Here is a 17,154-nt window from a genome sequence, read left to right as displayed (position 1 = left end):
CAAAGCCTTACCAATACGACAGCTTGAAATATTTGAACATAATGTTTGTAAGTAGTTGTTAGTCTCTAACATGATACGATCCTATCTGTTTTATAATTAAAGATAGAGATCGATTGCTTCTTCTCGTCCCTGCGGGTAACAACTCTTGTTTATATCATGCCGATGTTGTGGCCTATTTAACATGGACGAGAGCACGAGACAAAGTGCATTAATTAAACGTAAACCTTTAGTATCTTCACAAAATAATCATGTTTTAATTATGTTTCAGTTTTGTTTCATAATTTTGTGGGAGGATTGAGTCAGCACATGGTTGATGTCATTGATGACATCATTGTTGTAGGTACCAGTAAAGTAACTGTAAAAGGAGGTTTTCGCCCAATGCATATTCGTTAACGATATCTAGGTCAATGACATCGATTCTCGAGCTACACCATGGGTGGCTGCTCTTGAACGAGCTGCTCATGCTCATGCGACAGCTCCTTAGCATCAAAGTCACGGTTGTTCATCATGTCTATGCGAGTGGGCCTGGTGTTGATGAAGGATCCAAAACCCTTCAGTGGGGTTGCAGATGTATTTGATCGAGGGCGACTGCTTTTCTCGCTTATGGCTGATGTCAGAATGCTTATTTTTTGTGTAAGGTCGACCTTATAGATCTCTTTTTTTTTGAACAAGGGTAGGGTGCTGAGCACCCTAATTGCATTACTCATAGGCATTGTACAGATACAAACATTGTTCCTGACGACGGCAATCTGTTGATTGCTACAGAAACAGGACAAGAAGATGATCTATGAGCAAGATTATTGCAAGAACATAAAGGCGAGACTCTAGGTAGAGTTTTTTTCCTATTGAGCACAGTTATGGGCAATGACATTGAGAGTTCTATTGATGTGCATGATCCTTGGATGAAGTAGTACGTTGCAACTTTTCCTGAAATTGGACCGCTTGTCTTCTTATCTCCTACAGGACAGTTGGATTTGCTCCTCCATTTGCCTGAATCGCTTTTGCTAGGCTGAGATTATCTGTGAATAAAAAAGGTTCCTGCAAGAGAAGAGAAGAGGCGATATTCGCTGCAATTAACAGTCCTTCCGCCTCTGCTTGGATTGGAGTGGAGACTGGAGGAGTTTTTGCTGAAATGAAAACATCAGTTGTATGTTGGCCATGCTTCCAAGTGAGATATATACCAACTCCTGCTTTTGAAGATTGTCCATTTGCTCTTTTCTTCCAAGCTGCATCAACAACAAAAATTGGACCAGAATATGATAGCTCCACTGGGGTTATGAAGGCTTTTGCATGTAGAGTCAGAGTTTTATGAATTTGTAAGCTATTGAGCAAGGCATTTGTTCTTATGATTACTTGATTGGGTTGTCCATTCAAATTGTTGAATAGCTTTTCATTTCTCATCTTCCAAAGACACCAAAGGAAAGTAAAAATATTTGGAATGTTGATATGCGGATGATCTAAAGCTAGGAGTTGAAGCACAGTAGTATGAATATTTTGAGAATTTTGGGCAATTAAATCCATTCTAAGGTACCATGGAGAATGAAACCAAGCAGCTCTAGCAAAAATGCAAGTGAAAAATAAATGAGTATCATTTTCTTGTAGTCCACACCTGCAACAAATATTAGAAATATGCCTGGAGTACCTTGATGCTCTTTCTCCTATGGGGATGGCACGTCTTATTATTCTAAATGCAAATGTCTTGATTCTTGGCAGCAGCTCTTTGTTATCCCAGATTTTGTGCGAAAGGTTTAGCGCTCTATCATCAGGAGGCACTTGCATAGGAGAACCTGCATCAAAAAGAGCCCGCAAACAAGTTTTATAAGAAGATTTGGTGTTACATTTGCCATTTGGGGTTAGCTTCCAACATAGAATATCAGGTTCATCGTTGGGAATAATTTTAATAGCTTTGATAGCTTTAGCTGTGTTTCTTTGAAAGAGAGTATCAATCAAACCAACATTCCATTGCTTTGTATGAGGGATCCATAGATCCTTAATCACAGCAGGATAAGCAAAATGGGGTTCTTGGATAATTAGATCATCATAAATTGTTTCCCAAGAGTTACACCAAGGAGTGATCCAAATAGATATGCTTCCTTGAGATATTTGGTAAAAGGAATTCTGTTTGAGAAGATGGAGAGTTTTCATTACTGAGGTCCAGTAAGAAGATTTAGGTAAATTTGACTTAGCTCTCCAAATAGCAGTATCAGCAAAATATTTTGACTTGAGAATTAGATGAATTTGGCTCTGATAGTTTGATAGTTTTCTGCTATTCTCCAGATGGATGTAAGAATAAGAGCATGGTTGACTGTTGAGATGTTTCTGATGCCTAAGCCTCCCTCTTTAGTTGGGGCACAAATGTTTTTCCAAGCAGCTAGGCATAAAGGTTTATGAGTAGGGTCATTATTAATACCTGTCCACCAGAAATTTCTTATAATGGCAGTAATTTTTGCATGAAATTTCTTAGAGAAAATGATGTTGGACATGTAGTAGACAGGAATGGATGAAAAGACAGATTTAATCAGTTCTAGCATGGCAGCATGAGATAGAGACTTTGCTTTGTATGTTGATAGCTTTGATATAAATTTTGCTAGAACAAAATTGTAAGCCTCAGATCTATTTTTTACCGGCAAGATCAGAGGATGGCCAAGATGGATAAATTTTTCATTAATATCAGGGACATGGAAAATGGCTTTAAGCTGATTTTGGGTATTGTTGTCAACTAATTTGCTGAAAATAATTCCTGATTTGCCCCAGTTTGGAATTTGACCTGAGTGTTGACGAAAGCTTTGAAGAATATGTTTGATGGCTAGACCTTCCTGTTGAGTTTCATTTCCACATATGAGTAAGTCATCCGCAAACAAAAAGGAGTGGATGGGAGGGCAGTTTGGTCCAAGAGTTATACCATTTAAAGTTGCTTGAGAAAGGCCTTGTTGAAGCTGAATTGATAATTCATTTATTGCAAGCACAAACAAGTATGGGGAAATGGGGAAACCCTGTCTGACTCCTCTAGAGCTGGTAAAATTTTCATAAGATTGACCATTTATAATAACCGAGAAAGAAGGGGTCGAAATGCAGGCATGAATGAGATTGATGAAATGACCATGCAGTCCTTTACGAGCAAGGGCCAAGAGGATGAAATTCCATTCCATCCTATCAAAAGCCTTGGCTAAATCAATTTTCAACATGAAAGCCTTTTGCTCCCAGGAAGAGAGTTGGAAAGAGTGGGTAATTTCCTGGGCAATAATGATGTTATCAATGATTTTTCTTCCTTCAATGAAAGCTTGTTGTGAGGGATGGATATGGTCAGGAAGATGTTGTTTAAGCCTATTTGCCAGACATTTTGTGATAATTTTATAAATAACATTGCAAAGGCAAATTGGTCTGTAATCAGCAGGAACCTGAGATATGAGCTTTTTTGGAATTAGGGCAATGTGTGTTTTATTTGATTGAGGAGGCAAAATTCCAGTGTGGAAGAAGTTGTTAATAATAGCATGCACATCATCTCCTATCCAATCCCAGGTGGCTAAATAAAATTCTACATTAAACCCATCAGGACCAGGAGAAGCATTTCTTTTCATACCTTTGAGTGTTTCCCAAATTTCCTCTTTTGTTGGAATTGAATCAGTGAAATCATTGCTTTGAGGAGGAGATGTAGGAATTCTTGGAGCAACATGTTGTGTGGATTGTGATGCAAAGATGGATCTGAAATAGAGAACAAAAGTATTTGCAATTTGGTCAGGCATAAAGTGGGTTACATTTTGTTCATCTTTAATAGACACAATAGAGTTTCTTCTTTTCCTCTTTGCTACTGCTCTGTGGAAAAAAGCCGTGTTTCTATCACCATCTTTAGCCCAGCTTTTCTTTGCTCTCTGCACATAGAAGTCATTCAGTTTAGTAGTAGCTTGTTCATATCTTGTGACCAGTTGTTGTTCCTTTGAAAAATCTTGCTGATTAGTAGGAGCACTCTGTAAATTTGAAGTTTCTATTTCTAGATCTTTAAGCTCCTACTGAAGAGGCTTTTTTCTTTTTGCACCAAATTTTCAGAGAGTTAGCCAAATGATTAGTTCTACGATGATAGGATTTCCCTATAGATTGCTGCCAAGAGTTTTTTTAGCATAGGTTTGGAAATCTTCTTCTTTTAGCCACCAATTTTCAAATTTGAAATGAGTTCTTGTATTATTTGCTCTGCCATTGGTAGAAAGCAAGATGGGTGCATGATCACTGAAGCTATAGATTAAAGGCATGTTGTAGACTCTGGTTATAGGATAATTCACGCACCATTGATTATTAGCTAAACATCTGTCTAGACGTTGAAATAAAGGAGTGGAAGAAAAACGTCTATTAGTCCAAGTGTAAGCAGGGCCATTATAACTAAGATCAAACAAATCAGCTTACTTAATGAGATCTTTAAACATAGCCATACGCAAGTAGTTGACATTATCATTACTTTTCTCAGTTTCATACATAATGTCATTCATATCTCCTAAACATACGATAGGGAGGTTGCTATGAACATTAGCAAAATCAGAAACCTGGCTCCATATAGTACTGATATAGTTATGGTAAGGGTCTCCATATATACAACCTAAGCCAAAGAAATTATTAGTGGATTTATCCTTTGCTATAGCGAGGATGAGATGAAAGGAGTCCATCTGAATAGATATATCTAACTCGTCAGTCCACAAAAGCTAGAGTCCTCCCGATCTTCTTCTTGATGGTACTACAATACTGAGGTTTTGTTGCCGAGATATAGAGCTCTTAAGACCAACCTTATTTTCACATTGGAGACACCCTCAAAGAAATTTGAGTTGGAATTTCGTTTAATTTTTGGGACGGTGAAAGGCTGAGAATTGCGGCAAGTGGATGTCGTTGCCCTCGGGTAAAAATCAGTCGAAGAAAAAGAAAAAAAACGCTGTGTTTCACCATCGACTGGAACGCCGTAGGGTTTGTCGGCGATGGCGGTGGACGTGCGCAAAACTGGAACCCGGCGAGACCTACTTGGCTGTAACCGTGCCGGTCCAAAGGAAATCCGACCGGTACACGAACACGAGTACGCACAGCATATTATCTCCCTCGTCAGGCCCTTCTCGTGACAGATCCGTTCTCTTTTCCCCAATCAGATCACAACCATCCCGCCGCCGACGTACCTCTGCCGATCGATCGATCGATCTATGGAGGCACCGACGGAGCAGCCGCCGCCGCGCGGCACCAAGCGCCCGCCCGCAGACGGCGACATCTACAAGGCCTCCGGAGCACGACGCTACGACTTCGTGGACGACGACGACGAAGAGGGTGGCGGCGGCGGCTGCAACTCCTCCACCGGGTTCCTCGACGAGAACGGCACGTTCGTGGAGCGCGCGGCGCGGGGCGGCACGAAGGAGGACGCCTGGCTGGGCCCCGCCGACACCGCTCCCGCCGGCCCCGCCGCCACGAAGCGCGCCAGGAAGGCCCTGAGGAAGCAGGAGGAGGACGAGCGCCTGGTCGACGACCTCGTCGCCTCCCGCGCCCTGTTCGACATCAGGAAGCGGGTGGTCGGCATCCTGGAGCCCGGCGAGACGGTCCCGCGCGCCCTCAGGCGGCTCAAGGGGCTCGGCGGCGCCGCCGGCGCGCGCGGGACTGCTAGCAGCAGGATGGACGAGGCTACGCGGCGCGCGTTCGACGAGCTGACGGACGCGGCGGCGGAGCTGTTCGACCGCGGCGACCTCGACGCCTACTCCCACGACCGCGAGGCGTTCGAGGAGGCGGCCTGGGCCTACGAGTACCGCCGCCGTGCCCGTGCCTCTGCTTCCGCTTCCGCTGCCGCGCAGGAGGTCGAAGAAGGATACCAAGCCGACCCTACCGCCGCCGCCGCCGCCGCCGCCGCCACCACTCGTGCCTACGTCGACGCCGGAGCGGAAACAGCCACAGACGTTGGCGCCGGTGGACAGGCGGTCGATCCCGATCAGCCGGATACGCCGGGCGACGCTTCGGGTACGGCGGCGGCGCAGGCTGGCGAGGGAGCCGGCGTCGGGGGCTCGGACTACGTCTATGATCCGGCGTCGGGCTACTACTACAGCAGCAGCACGGGGTATTTCTACGATTCTGCGTCTGGGTGCTACTGCTCGGCGTATACGGGCACATGGTTCTCCTACGGCGACGATGGACAATGCTACGGCACCGTCAAAGAGATGGAGTAGCGTGAGTTGCTGGAAATTTTTGGATTTGGCCGACCATGTATGTAGCAGGGAGAGATTATGAACATCGGTAGAGGGCGAAGGATCGTAATCTTGGTTATTCAGCGCAGCAACCAGTAGTTGACACTATGTTTCAATGTTCATAATCCTGAGTTGCAGCCGTGAGTAATAGTCTGATGGAGATATCTGTACCTGGCTGACCCCCTGACCTTGTATGTAGTTCGCAACCCTTATTCCTAGCAAATAAAAAAATTAAGCGTTCATCATTCGACAATGTTACAAACCACAGTGAGCAGCTAAATTCAATTTTCATGGTACTCCCTCCACCCCATAATAAATAGCATTTATTTACATCTGAATTTAGACAAATCTCAGACTTCTATGGAACGGAGAGAGCATTACAAAATATGCAAATCATAGGAAGCAAATAAATCGTGTGGTCCACACTATTACATGACATTTTGCATTTTCCCTTAGTCGTATACATTCAAATTTTTATAAATCTTTGACATGTTTCGTGAGATGAAGGGAGTACATCTGGTAAAGCGAAGTTCTTGTAGGTTCTTTGGGCCGCCCTTATGCTCACCCATCATCCAGTTTGGTAGCTTCATACCATGGTACCCCCTTATCTCTAGTCTTTCAAGATACTTGGATGGGCAAAGACCCTCAAGCACCTCTTCTTCGACTTCTGGACTGCAGCTCTCATCATCCCAATGCCATACAAGTACCAGTTCTGTGAGTTTTTCCTTGGCAGCAAGATTGACTTCAAGAGCCTCCCCCTTGCTCTTAATATTCTGAAGACCGTGGATCTGCAGCTTGTCTTGAAGCTTGTTTAGGTGTTTCAGCTGATGTGACTCGTACCCTTTTTCTTTCCTTATTGTGAAGAATGGTAACATATTGAGACATATCAGCCTCCCAATGTTTGGAAAATCCAGATCTGCCCAACTGAGTACACTGCGCAAATTCACGAGGTTCATCATATCTTCACCACTAGAAAACGCCATTTTTTTGCAAACACCAAAATCAACCACCTGCATGTGGTAGAGCTTGGTAAAAGCGGCCGGTAAATTTAGCTTGGTAGACGCAGCCACCTCAAAAGCAAAATAACGCAGATGCTTCAACTGATCAATAGAATCTGGAAATGAGAACGTACGGAAACCATATCCCTTCAAATTCAATTTCAGTACCCGCAATTTCCGTAGTCCCATGAATATAGGGAACACACTTTCAAAGTCACCATGGTCGAATGTTCCAATCTTGTCATTGATGATTAGAGTGCGTAAATTTTTCAATTCAGACATCTTAGTAAGGAACCCTCTATTATAAGTCCAAACAAAAAGATAGCGAACATCTTGAGGAAGTTCTCCTGTGTAGCCTTTCTCAACCCTGAAGCAATCTCGTCCGGCAACCTCCTCTGCTAAATCACACAGCAGATCATGAATCGTAAAGTAATCAACATGTTGATCACTTCCATATAGCTTTTCTTTCCCTCCTAATTGCAGAAATGAGGCCGACAACACTTCATCAAAATAATCCTTAGCAACATCTTCCATTTCCTCTTCAGACTTACTAGTCTTTATAAACCCTTCTGCCACCCACAACTTAACTAACTCATCACGTTTCAATCGGTGTCGTCTGGGAAAAATACTACAGTAAGAAAAGCATCGCCTGACCTGCTCATCAAGATACTGGTAGCTCCACCACAGAGCTCCCATCGTATCGTTCAAAAGGTCTCGATCTTTCACACTCCTCCAAAACTCAACAGTTTGTGTCTCATGGAGCCGTGAACCCACTGTCCTGGCTGCTAGAGGTGATCTCTTTAGCTTTTTTGCAATATCCTCTCCAATCATTTCAAGAATTCTTCGATCATTGTCACTTACCCTTGCTCCTTGAAGTGCATAATGCATGAACATTTCAAGGAACACTTTATCATCCAGGTCTGATATTGGAATACATCTCTCTTTTATTGCACCCAGAGTTACTAATGCAGCTTCAGTTCGACTAGTCACCAAGATTCTGCTTCCTGCCTTCCCAACATGCAGCGGAGAAATTAACTTCTGTAGTTCTTCACGGTCTTCCGAATTCCTATTGTTGTACCAGACATCATCTAGTACCACCAAAATCCGTTTTCCACGAAGTTTCTTCTCTAGCCTTTCCTTTAGGACGTTAAGACTACTAAATTTCGGGCATTCTTCATCTGTAGCCCCCTCAAACATTTCACGGAAAATGGAATCCAAAGAGAACTTCTGGGAAACATGAATCCACATGACAATATCGAAATGGTCTTCCATTTTCTCATGATCATAAACACATCGTGCAAGTGTTGATTTCCCAGATCCGGCGATCCCATGAATGCCAATTACAGAATAACATGTACCACTAACAGTATTTACTTGAAACTGGTGTTCGCTCTCATGAAGCATTGCTATGATCTTGTCACGATCTGGATCTCGGCCAATTACTCTTAGAGGACGTACAGTAATGCCTGCAGTACATGAACTGGTAGAAACAACTCGTCTCCCCTTATCATTACGTACACCTGGCAAGTTCAGTTGTTCCAAAACTTTACATGCATCGCTTACAGCACTTTCTATCTTATTTAGGCTCTTCCTCAGCTGCGATTTTGACATGCCACTCTCCTGCAAAGACAAATAACCGGTAAGTTGAGCCTACCAAGTAATCTTCCTGAATATAGGCTTATTACATATGCCAATGCAAAGTAAGGGCTCTCTCTCTCTCTCTCATGGGAGATTTTACAGTGCATTCTACTACACATTTAAGTGTGTAATATATATTAGATCTAACGGTTAAAATTGATTGGGCCCAAGGATAGATTTGTTTTCTATTAAGGTTGAATTGGACATCCGTATCCTATTAAGGCATTGCATATTCTCAACACGTCATATGGTCGATACTTCACTAATCTCTGTTGTTCATGACACTTGCAGTATGCCTCGACTCCTACGTGTGTTCGCCGTGGGTTCCAAGGCGGATGGGTCCAGCCTTTCCTGCTACTTCAGTTTTATATAATGCCTTCTTGAGTCTTGGCACAATCAGAGCAAGTATAATAAGGTCTAGTCAGCTGGCTATAAGGATTAAAATAATATATTTGTGTCTAGTTGGATGAGAGAGAAGAGGAGAGAGAGTGTGAGTGTGCTCTTATGCAAGAGCTAGCTCTAGCACGTGCTCCTAGGCAAGGTGTGTGAATGAAAGGTGGGTCATGCATTGAAAAAGTAGTACATTCTTATAGCCAACTATTGTACTTGTTGGCTACATGTTGACTATAGATGACATGGCATCTTGCTTATAGCCAACAACCGGCTATATTATTGGAGTTGCTCTCACGACCAAGGCGCTGCCGTAGGAGAGTAAGAGTTCATCGAGAGACATGATTGTCCTATCAGGATAGGACCAAGCAGTCTACTATCATAGCTTCACAAGGAGCTTGTGGAAGAACGCTGCTAGTGGGAGAGTGGAACAGTCTTGGATGATTCTAGAATAACTTGGCTAATCTACTCTATTCGCTGCCGCCTGCTTGACTTCCCCGACTTCCCCGCGTTAATGTGAAGTGTGTATGCGTTCCCAGTATATCAAGACCTTATCATCTAGCTAATTACATAACTGTGGAAAATAGGTGAGAATGCATTCTTCTTGGTACCTACAGTTCCCTAGTTTTTCTCGTTAACATATATCTACATGGAACAAAAAGATGGGAATACTTGCAACAAAGGAGAACACATGAACCTCATCTTTTAGGGGGGAGCTTGGCATGGCAGACCGAAGATTCTTCGTCAGCAAATCCATCTTGCTCCCGCTCGACTTGGCATCCTGGATCTGCTTCTTGAGACTCTGGTACTCAACACGATCTAAGATGTCTTCGGCTTCATAGAAAGCAGATTTGAGCTTTTCTAGCAGTGGCTCCAAGCGAACCCTGTAAGTGCTCTCATCAACTACCTCCATCACCCGCTGTAGCTGTAAAACTTGTATATCAAGTATCTTCAGCTTCTCTCGTGCGTTGAACTCGAGGAGGGCGAAACCTTTGTTGAGGACCCTAGAAATGATGGGTGAGGCGAGCCAACCTACTGCGGTCACGCCCCATCCTACAGCAGCACTAATGCTAATTGGATCCGCCATTTCAAGATTTCAGATAGGGGGAGAAGGCTAGCTAAGGCTGCAAGATATGTGTGTACATTGACCCTGCAGGGTAACGCACCTGGTCGACCTTGAAGACAGCTAAGTAACATAAACAAGGAGAAAATTACAAAAAACCACCACATTAGAGGCAAGTGTTTCAAAAGACCACCACTATTCAATTTTTTTTCAAAAAACCACCAGTCTACAGGTAACACGTAACAAATAGCACTGATTCGTGTCTAACAGTCGTTTAATGGCCAAACTGACATGTGGGTCCTGCTGCTGGGCTGAGGTGGCATGTGCACTTTGCAAAAAAGCCCTTCGTACATTATAAATTTTTGCGGACCCACACGTCAGCTCCTCTCCTCTCTTTTACAATTTATTTATTTCTCTTTTTAATTTTTCCTGTCTTTTTTTTCTATGCTTCCAAATTGTATACGAGCTGACTGTATAGGCCGTCCGCGCCGCTCCCAATCGCCGCCGGCGCCGCCCATCCACCTCGCCTGCGCCTCCCCAGCTCCACCTCAGGCGTCGTGCCTCCCGGAGCCCGCCCGCGCCGCTCCCAATCGCCGCCGCCGCCGCCCATCCACCTCGCCAGAGCTCGGTCGCCGGCGCCTCCCCAGCTCGATGGGTTCGATCGGCGAGGGCGACCGCGTGGGGGCGCTGTGAGCTCCAGCATAGGCAGGGACGGGCGGGCTCCAGCTCCGGTGAGGGCGGGCGCGTGCGGGCGTGGTGAGCTCCGGCTTGGGCAAGGATGGGCGGGCTCCAGCTCCGGCGAGGCGGCCGCGTTCGGGCGCGACGCGAGAGCTCTGGCGAGATCTCCGGCATGGGCAAGGGCAGGGGTCTCCGGCAGCCGCGGGTGGGCACGGGGGCATGGGTCCGGCGCTAGGGGCTCGATGCCGACGGCGATGCACTCTGGACGGGCCGCCATCTTCCCCGTGGACGGCGGCCGAGCTCTGCTCTCCCGACTTCATCTTCTCAACGTCCGGCCAAGATCCGAGCGGAGGCGGCCGCAGGCTCAGGCAAGCGCGGGCGCGTGGAAGAAGTGAGCGGCGGCGAGCGCTGGCCAGGGATGGCCACAGACGCAAGCAAGGTCGGGGAGGGGAGGACGTGGGCGCCGGGGATGGGGGCGGCGCACTGGTTGGGAGAGGTCTTCTCGCCGGCGAGAGCGGGGACGGCCACAGGGCCTTCGCCGCCGGCCACAGGGACTCCGCCGGCCACATGGGCCTTCTCCGCCGGCCACAGGGACTCCGCCGCCGGCCACATGGATTCCGCCACCGGCCACCGGCCACAGGGACTCCGCCGCCGGCCACATGGATTCCTCCACCGGCCACAAGGACTCCGCCGCTTAGTCGGGGCGCGAGGAAGCCACAGGGACTCCGCCGGCCACATGGACTCCGCCGACCACGGCGGCGCTCGCATCTGGGAGAAGCCCGCTGCGGCGGCGCGCTCATCACGGAGAAGACGGCGGGATCGAGAGGGTTGTGTGAAAATAATAAGGAAAAGAAAAAAAAATTTACAAAAAAGTCCAGAACTAGAACCAATATATGCAGCTTCTCCCTTCAACGTTAATCAGTCGCCACATCAGCCTGACAGCGGGACCTACATGTCAGTTTGGCTATTAAACCAGCATTAGCGACGAATCAGTGCTATCAGTTACGTGTTACCTGTAGACCGGTGGTTTTTTGAAAATTTTCCGAATAGTGGTGGTTTCTTGAAACACTTGCTTGTAATGTGGTGGTTTTTTGTAATTTTCTCCATAAACAAGTACCAGTTGAGAGAGATTCCTGAATACGATACATTATTTCTCACAGGTTTGGGTTATAATAAGGGACAACTTGATACCAACATGTGACTTGATTGGTTTATTCTAATTTTATGAAATGGTAGTTGCTGTACATGACTCAGTAGTCTTAAGACTTTGCAATAATGCACAGATATCACATTGGCTTGGTCAATTCACAACAAGGTTAAACGGGACAACAAGGTTATCTAATAACCAACATGCTTAATGTATATGATAGAATTGTACTACACGTTGACCATGAAAATGATGAAGTTTCCAGTCAGGTTCCTACAGGACGGGTGGTTCTATCATCTTATCATTGGTCTGAGAAGCTGACCACGCAACACGGTTCAGTCTTGGTAAGGCTATTATTTGATACATAGATTACGCTTGGTGAGATGCCTGCCCAATGAGCACCGGCTCAGCCTCACTGAACAGTAAATAAATAAAAAAAACCGTAGAAACCAGGAAATAAAAAAAAACGCCACTCCGCCCGTCCCGCCTCGCCGTGGCCGATGACAGCACAACTAGAGACTGCGGGCACTCTGAAACCAGCGGTGATGAGGAAGCCCGACCCTTGGCGCAGACCCGTGCCTCCGACTGGCGGCCACATCAGACCTCCGCCTCACAAGGCTAGCCCTTCCGTCCGCACCTTGCCACAGCGCCACCGGCATGGGTGCCCTGCTCGGGCAGCCACGGCGGCGGTAGGGAGCTCTAGTGACCGAGCGGTGGAATCTGAGCCTTGCTGCCGGTCGTGAGCTCCGGCGAAAGCCAAGTCGTAGATCCGAGCCGCCCTGTCATGGATTCGTCCACTTCGTTTCTGCAATATTTCGATTTGGTACCCCTACTCCCTTGTCTCTCTCTATCTATGTGTGTGTGCGTGCGTGCATGTGTGTATGATTCTGCTTGTGTGCTGGGCGAACTCTGACCAGGGTTTGGCTGGTCGCCGGTTCCAGATCCCACCTCCTAGGGGCTTCCTCTGGCGAGCAAGTTTGACGCTAGGAACCGTAGGAGTAGAGTGGCGGAGGTTAAAACAACAACAAAAATTATAACCCGCAATGGATGTGCCCGTTATTATATTAAGCTGACAAGAACGCTAAAGAATGGCTACAACACCACACTCGTCTTTCGGCTTACAACACACTCCGACATAGAGAACGAGAAGCACGTCTAACCCAACCTCTATCCAAAACTAGCGAAGAGGCGAGGCACCGAGCCTCAAAACCGCGTCACAGCCAACACCAAACACCACCAAAGCACGACCAACCACCAAAAATGTGTCTCTGAAAAAAGTGTGTAACAACGCGTGATGTGCGTGTGTGTGATGGCAAGCTAGCTCCCACATGCATGTACCTGACAGCGCATCTGCGTATGTGATCTCGCATTTGATATGAATTATAAGGTTTTAAATGCAAAATGAATGTGTATTAGGCGCCTGACACATTTTTCGGATTGGGGGGAGTACAAAACTTACCATAGTAGAAGATAGAATTGTACTTAACAATGATCCGTGGTTCCTAGTGTGTTTCGGTGCGAGAAGAAGAGCTCCCCTCACCAGCAAGATAATTTGTAGAGGAAAAACTTGTCCACGTATATCACCTTAGGACATGTCCAACGATGGGTTCTTACCTGGATGCTTGGAAATTTGATCTCCAATGGAAAACACTATCCTTAGATGCCAAAGATCGATATCCTTTTGTAGGCGCAAGAAGTGGAGCATCCAACGCATGATTTGACGGCGATGCTAGCCAAATTCTCGAGATAGGTAGCGAATTGACGTGACGGAGGGGAATAAGATTATCACTCTTTCAAAAAATTCAAAGTAACGTGCACATCTCGGGAGTATGCACACCATTTTTTTTTCTTGCAAGCTTGGTAGTCTGATTTTTTATTTTTTTTTGAGAATTGCTTGGTAGTCTGATGAAACTCAACTGAGATGCTGGGCCTGACAAGCCCTTAAACCAGGGCACGTTATGACCGGCCAAGCCCATTCCCAACTCCACCAGCACCCGCACACAGCCGCATCTCGTCGACGTTCCCCGGCGGCCGGCTCTCCTGTCCCGTCCCGGTTGGCCTCCACTCTCCCTCCAATGGCGACCAGCAACGAAGTGTCGTCGCGGCTGATGAAGATCCCCGACCACCTCCTGATGGAGATCTTCCTCCGGCTACCGGCCCCAGAAGACCTCGCGCGCGCCTCCGCCGCCTGCGTCTCCTTCCGCCGACTCGTCACCGACCGGTCCTTCCTCCGGAGCTTCCGCCGCCTCCACGCCCCGCCACTCCTCGGTTTCCTCGACCACGACGGTTTCAACCCAGCCCTCCCGCCCCACCCCTCCGCGCCTGCCGCCCGCGCGCTCGCACACGCCGCCGATTTCTCCTTCTCATTCCTCCCCTCCCGCTGCCGATGGGCCATCCGGGACATCCGCGACAACCTCGTCCTCCTCGTCGACCCCCAACACGATGAGTGGGCTCCGGTTTTCAGGGAGGTCGCCGTGTGCGACCCCTTGCACCGGCGGTACGTCCTGCTGCCCCCACTACCTCAAGACCTAGCCGCCTCGGTGGAGCATTTCCTCGCTCCCCTCGGCCAGGAACCAGAGACGGCATTCAGAGTGATCTGCGTGGCACATTTCAGCACTAGGGTCGTGGCCTTCGTCTTCCCGTCCAACACCGGACAGTGGCAAACCGCTGCATCCAAGAATTATAGCGATGGCATCGGTAGGAGCGAGGCGACCACTATGCGTATGGCTGCTTCCATCAGGAGACTCAGGTGCCATTATGCTAATGGCTGCTTCTACTGGGACACCGCCCGATTCGGCAACCTGGTCGAGGAGGAGAAAAGGTTGCTCGTGCTCGACACCCAGAGGATGGAGTTCTCCATGACCGACCTTCCGCCCGGTAACTGGGGAAGGGCAGATCTAGCCATTGTGGGGGCAGGTGAAGGCAGGATTGGGATATTTGGTTTCGATCGCGGAACTCCATCTGTCCTCAGCTACGCCGTTGCGCGAACCAAAGGCAAGAGTCCGAGCCAGTGGCAGATTGAGAAGAGAATCTCGCTAGATCCTAGGTACGATTATCGTATCGAGGATGCAACAGAGAGGTACTTGCTCTTGACAAGGACAAAATCCTCGGCACCGACCGGATATTTCTCAATTGACAGCAAGACATTCAAGCTTCAGAGTGTTTGCGAGAAACAGCGCATGCGTTTAGTGCCCAACTCTGAGACACGGATATATACCAACTTCCCACCATCACTGCTGTCTTCAAGGGCAGTATGAAGTGGTAAAATCATTTTTTGCATCCTAGTTAGCTCTTTCCCTCCATATAATCATCACATGACTTGCCTGCAGTCAGTAATTCTTACTTGATTTAGTATAATATGTATTTTCTTGTCCTCGTGGGAAAGCCCGGGAACATAATTCCATTCTATTATTTACTTTCCAATTACCGTGTTAAGAGCATGAGGTTAGTAAGAAAAAAGAGATATTGCATACAAGTAGCTTGTGCATCAATGTGCTTAGGCTGTCAGGCGGGGCGGGATGTGGGTTTCATATATTTACACTACAGCTGCATTAAATTTCCTCCAATCCCTTTCTCCATTTGCTCTAGCTTTTTGTTTGCGGGGCGTGGAACAGGTGTTTGCAGACGCCGCGTTGCCACCCTAAGTGTGCTGCTGGAATCACACACAAAAAAACAGATCGCAGCAATTATTTCCGAGTAGCAGTTTGCATGCTCAAGGTAAAGTAGAAGGAATACAAGCGTAGATCCAGTTTACTTTGCATTGTTTAAACCTCGAGGTAATTCACTCAAATCAAGGACAACTTATTTTGTAAACTTTCTTCTCATAGACAACGACATAGAAAAGTTTTTTTAGCCATCTTCACACGTATGATTTTATCTTGCGATGTTGTTTTGAAATAAATCTGCATAACTAGTACGGTCACAAACAAGATTCTGTATGACCCAAAGTTTTATAGGACCAATTCTTTTATCTTCTGCTGCCTCTGTCCCACAATGTATTCCAACCTGTGTCGCAGATTACAGTGATAAACACACTTAAGCAATTGTTTGCAGTCACATGATCAAGTTCAGTTAAGATCAATATTACCAATTTGGCAATCCTATCCTGCCTCTTCATGTGACACTACTTGACTGCATAAGTGCATAAGCACATGCAGATGTTGGATGGAAAATCTTCTTCGTTCTGAACTTTTGTCTTGTTTGTTCAGGTTTGATGGAGTCGAAATCTGATCAGCATTGCGAGTTCAAAGTGGTTGCGATTTCAGTAGTGTGGAGCTTTGGCACCGGGTACTGACTTATCTACAAGATGACAGGATGGCGATCTACGGAGCTTCACTTGGCTAAGGTCATGTCTATGTTGTTCTTCCCAATTAATGTAAGAAGCGGCGATATGATCGAGTGCTCCTTGTCTAAGAACGTGACATTAAATTTGAGAGTTTGTACCAATCAGCAACTGTGTGTAAAGCTAGCTGATGTTTATTTTTCCAGTCACTTTTTTTTTCCATAATTGTTATTAGACTTATTGTTGGGGCTCATTGCTTGAGTTGGTCAACTGTGAATAATCCATCTTGTTGTGATGCTTTGAGTAATTCTTCTGCTGCCGTTCTTCTAGTGTCAAAATACGACTGATAGTATCGAGACAAGTGTAATACTGGAGTACTTTTTTTCCGACTTCGTATCCGAACCATGAAATATGGAAACCAACTAACTATGTTTGATCTTCTAACTATGTTTGATCTTGGTGGGAGTGCTTGCAGATGGCAGCTTGAACATCTCTCCTCTAAGCTCTACAATAGCATACAAGACTTTCTTAAAGTACTAAGAAACTATCTCAATCGATCTCCTCCATATCTGTGAATCACTTAGAGTTTTTGGTTATGCCCAAGAACACATGAAGGAACATAGCCACTTGCTCTTCGATGCAGATGCTATTTCTAAGCAACTCCTTTGACCTTAATGCTTAAAAGCCGCTTTTTCATCCTAAGCTTGTTCACAGCTTCTACATCGCTTTTATTGTAGATGTAGTTTAGATTTGTGATCCTTTCT

General features: G+C 46.4%; 3 protein-coding genes across 3 annotated transcripts; 1 reads left to right on the top strand and 2 right to left on the bottom strand.

Moving 5' to 3' along the window:
• Positions 1 to 6,646: 6,646 nt before the first annotated feature.
• LOC124662747 (putative disease resistance protein RGA3) lies at positions 6,647 to 8,808 on the bottom strand. The gene has a single exon (XM_047200552.1). The coding sequence runs from the start codon at positions 8,801 to 8,803 to the stop codon at positions 6,647 to 6,649; it is 2,157 nt and encodes a 718-aa protein (XP_047056508.1). The 5' UTR covers positions 8,804 to 8,808.
• Positions 8,809 to 9,795: 987 nt separating this feature from the next.
• LOC124698997 lies at positions 9,796 to 10,329 on the bottom strand. Its single transcript, XM_047231381.1, has one exon. The coding sequence runs from the start codon at positions 10,305 to 10,307 to the stop codon at positions 9,855 to 9,857; it is 453 nt and encodes a 150-aa protein (XP_047087337.1). The 5' UTR covers positions 10,308 to 10,329; the 3' UTR covers positions 9,796 to 9,854.
• Positions 10,330 to 14,183: 3,854 nt separating this feature from the next.
• Positions 14,184 to 16,458, top strand: LOC124662736. Its single transcript, XM_047200541.1, has 2 exons — positions 14,184 to 15,369; positions 16,317 to 16,458. The coding sequence occupies exon 1, from the start codon at positions 14,184 to 14,186 to the stop codon at positions 15,363 to 15,365; it is 1,182 nt and encodes a 393-aa protein (XP_047056497.1). The 3' UTR covers positions 15,366 to 15,369; positions 16,317 to 16,458.
• The last annotated feature ends 696 nt before the right edge of the window (positions 16,459 to 17,154 follow it).

This window comes from Lolium rigidum, chromosome 1 (assembly GCF_022539505.1).
Source record: "Lolium rigidum isolate FL_2022 chromosome 1, APGP_CSIRO_Lrig_0.1, whole genome shotgun sequence".
Taxonomy (NCBI): Eukaryota; Viridiplantae; Streptophyta; class Magnoliopsida; order Poales; family Poaceae; genus Lolium; species Lolium rigidum.
Note: the sequence above shows the minus strand (reverse complement) of the source record. Positions and strands in the feature narration are given on the sequence as shown.

What these genes read in the sequence shown, in the direction of transcription:
- LOC124662747 (XM_047200552.1), bottom strand. Translation starts at nt 8,803, where the DNA reads ATGTCAAAATCGCAGCTGAGGAAGAGCCTAAATAAGATAGAAAGTGCT.
- LOC124698997 (XM_047231381.1), bottom strand. Translation starts at nt 10,307, where the DNA reads ATGGCGGATCCAATTAGCATTAGTGCTGCTGTAGGATGGGGCGTGACC.
- LOC124662736 (XM_047200541.1), top strand. Translation starts at nt 14,184, where the DNA reads ATGGCGACCAGCAACGAAGTGTCGTCGCGGCTGATGAAGATCCCCGAC.